Genomic DNA, 2,762 nt, shown 5'->3' with positions numbered 1-2,762 from the left:
AAAAGAATGTGGGCAACCACACTGGCTGCTAGCTTAATCATAAAAAATTAAACAACTTTACTTAAGTATTAAGAATTTCTTATATTATTGCATTTGGCCCACGGCCCTCAGATTGATTTTAATTTTGGCCCTCTCATTGAAAATGTTTGGGCACCTCTGCTTAGACTGTTTAAAAAATATGAAATGGTTTAATATGTAGCCATTCAATTTGTTGTTCTAGAAAGATTCAATGTTTTGTTTTGTTAACTGAAGATTATTATAGTTTGAAATTATACTTGAGAAAAAAAGGGGCAGATATAAGTTTATTTCTCCTCTCTGCCGCCTTTCATTTCATTTTATTTGTATTTTCTTTTTTAATGTACATATAATTTAGTTTTTTAATGGAATGAATAAAATTTGAAATAAAAAATGAGGAATGTTGAGCTGTTTGTGAACATATATTTTAGTATCAGTTTTACAAATAAAAATACCAAGTTTTAACACATCAGCATCAAATTATTATCAGGTGCAGGACTTTGTGCTAACAACTGTGTCTATTTTAAAGAAAAAAACACACAAACTTGGAAGAAATTGAACAAATTCTTTTGTGGAAGAGGAGCTGTCTGGTTGTGGTCAAAGAGGTTTTGTTGTTTCTCAGGAAACAATGAAGATAGTCGTCAAGAGTTTGGATCCAGATTGAGTGAAACTCTGGCGAGCACAGCATCTCTGATGTTGACAGTAGAATAGCAGGGAAACAACACACTGTAGCACATGGATTCATATAATAGACTGAAGCCATATGGCATTGCAATTAATGGCTGACGATATTCTCATAATTTAAAAATAAATTATTTTAGTCTGGCCCTAAGACTCTGTTGTACCAATGGTGACAGCTCAGTTTGAGTTGTTATTAATTATTTTAATCTGAAAGCATGGAGTCTGCGGTGTCTATGCTGCAGAAAATCCCCTGAGAGGATGTGGAGGATTGTGAAAAGTGACGTGGACTGAAGAGGAATTTATTTATTTATATATGATAGAGGCAGAAAGRCATAATCTGAGTCAGGCTGTAGTTTGTTTTAATCTGCTGTAATCCCTGCCCTCTGCTGCCGCACAGAGAATGAATGAAACAGACTAAGAGACAAAATATAGACAAACCCTTGAATAAACAATGTGCAGGAGATATTTTGCTAACAGGGCTAAGTTTTAAACAAAAACCTCGTGCAATGGGAAGCACTTCAGAGTGACTTTCTGATGTTTTGCAGCTGTGGATCATCCCCAGCCTGGTGGGCGGATCTGTGCTCTACTTCCTGTCTGTGGACAAATGGCATCGAGTCGCAGCCGGGCTCTACGGGAGTGGGCTCACCGGCCTCTTCGTCACTTCGACGCTCTTCCACACAGCTGCCTGGAAAATCAGCCATCTACGGTGTGTTTGTATGTTTTTACTTACGCAGCCCTGTTCAGTGACATCATCAACTGTTTTTTTTTCTCCACGATGAACTGCAGATTATGTCAGCCAGAGTTTATATAATGCAGCTAGAGTGAGCTATCCCTTCCACTGTTATCAGCTCACAGCACACAAACAAACCATTTGATTTACAACTGGATCTGTGTCACAAGTTATATAGTAATATTTTTTCACAATAAATTAATATAATTGATAATTAATGTTAATTTCATTTGAGAATCGTTTAAAACAGCAGATGACCTAAGGAAAATATATTGTTATAAATAAATCAAAAGACAATCAATAACTTGGACCAGGGGTTTTCAAATTGTGGGGCACGCCTCCCCTAGGGGGCGCCCGTGGTTTTTGAGGGGGGCGTGACATGAATCAGAAAGTGGGAAAATAATGTAACTTGGTGTATGTTCACACTGCAGGTCTTAGATTAGATATTTCTTAGTGGTATACCATATCATCTTTAAAACGTGACCTCCTTCAGACTTCAGTATGAACCATAGCAGTTCACAGGTGAAAAAACAAAAACAAAAGTTCAGAGGTGACCCGTTGTGCACAAAGGAAGTCATCACACACAGCAGTCTCTGTTTGAGAAAGTAGCCACACATGCTACATTTGTCAGATTGTGTGATTCTGAAGTTCTTGTGTAGTTACAAGTGGATAAATGATCTGACCTGCTTGTTCGGTCCAGCGTTCATTTAATCTTGCCTCTTGATGGATTCTCCGGCACAGTATTTTATTTTTGGGGCGGAGCTTCGAGCTGAAGATAAAACAAACTTAGAATATCGAGTCCAACACGTTCGCATCAACAACGGGCTAACTCTAATTTAGCATCATCTGTTACTGAAAACTTTCAGTTTCAAGCAGCTGGACCGGGGTCTAAAAGAAAACAAGAAAGGGCTTGTTGTGATGTGAGCATACATGTCAAACTGTACGGATTATCTGTAATTTGCGGGGATTTTCTGTCATTTTGCAGGTGTATGGACGTATATAACAATCTCAGATTTTTTCATATTTTATGGATTTTTTCCAAAAACTCAGTTTCAAATTTACGTAAAAACAACAACAACAACAACAACAACAACAACAACACAACAATAAATAACATCAAATAACCAGGCTCCAACCTGCTCTGCTGTTAGAAATAAGTTCCTCTGTCCTCATTTCCTTCTGATTTTGCTGCAACCGACAATCCGCCGGCACCTCCTGCGTCCCACGCTTGATTACAGTTCTTTTTACAATAGTTAACACACTAAAAATGATATCCAAAACACAGTTATTTTAACTGACACACAAAGAGCAGAACCTCCTCTCAAGACTCCAAAAG

General features: G+C 37.7%; 1 protein-coding gene across 1 annotated transcript in view; it reads left to right on the top strand.

Moving 5' to 3' along the window:
- Positions 1 to 1,241: 1,241 nt before the first annotated feature.
- LOC106520659 (monocyte to macrophage differentiation factor 2) overlaps positions 1,242 to 2,762 on the top strand; it is a gene marked incomplete at its 5' end in the record, with an annotated part of 8,437 nt that continues 6,916 nt past the window's right edge. The window contains 1 exon segment of the mRNA XM_014012868.1: positions 1,242 to 1,402. Coding sequence (XP_013868322.1) covers positions 1,242 to 1,402 — 161 coding nt within the window.

Source organism: Austrofundulus limnaeus, unplaced genomic scaffold (assembly GCF_001266775.1).
Source record: "Austrofundulus limnaeus strain Quisiro unplaced genomic scaffold, Austrofundulus_limnaeus-1.0 Scaffold96, whole genome shotgun sequence".
Lineage (NCBI taxonomy): Eukaryota > Metazoa > Chordata > Actinopteri > Cyprinodontiformes > Rivulidae > Austrofundulus > Austrofundulus limnaeus.
Note: the sequence above shows the minus strand (reverse complement) of the source record. Positions and strands in the feature narration are given on the sequence as shown.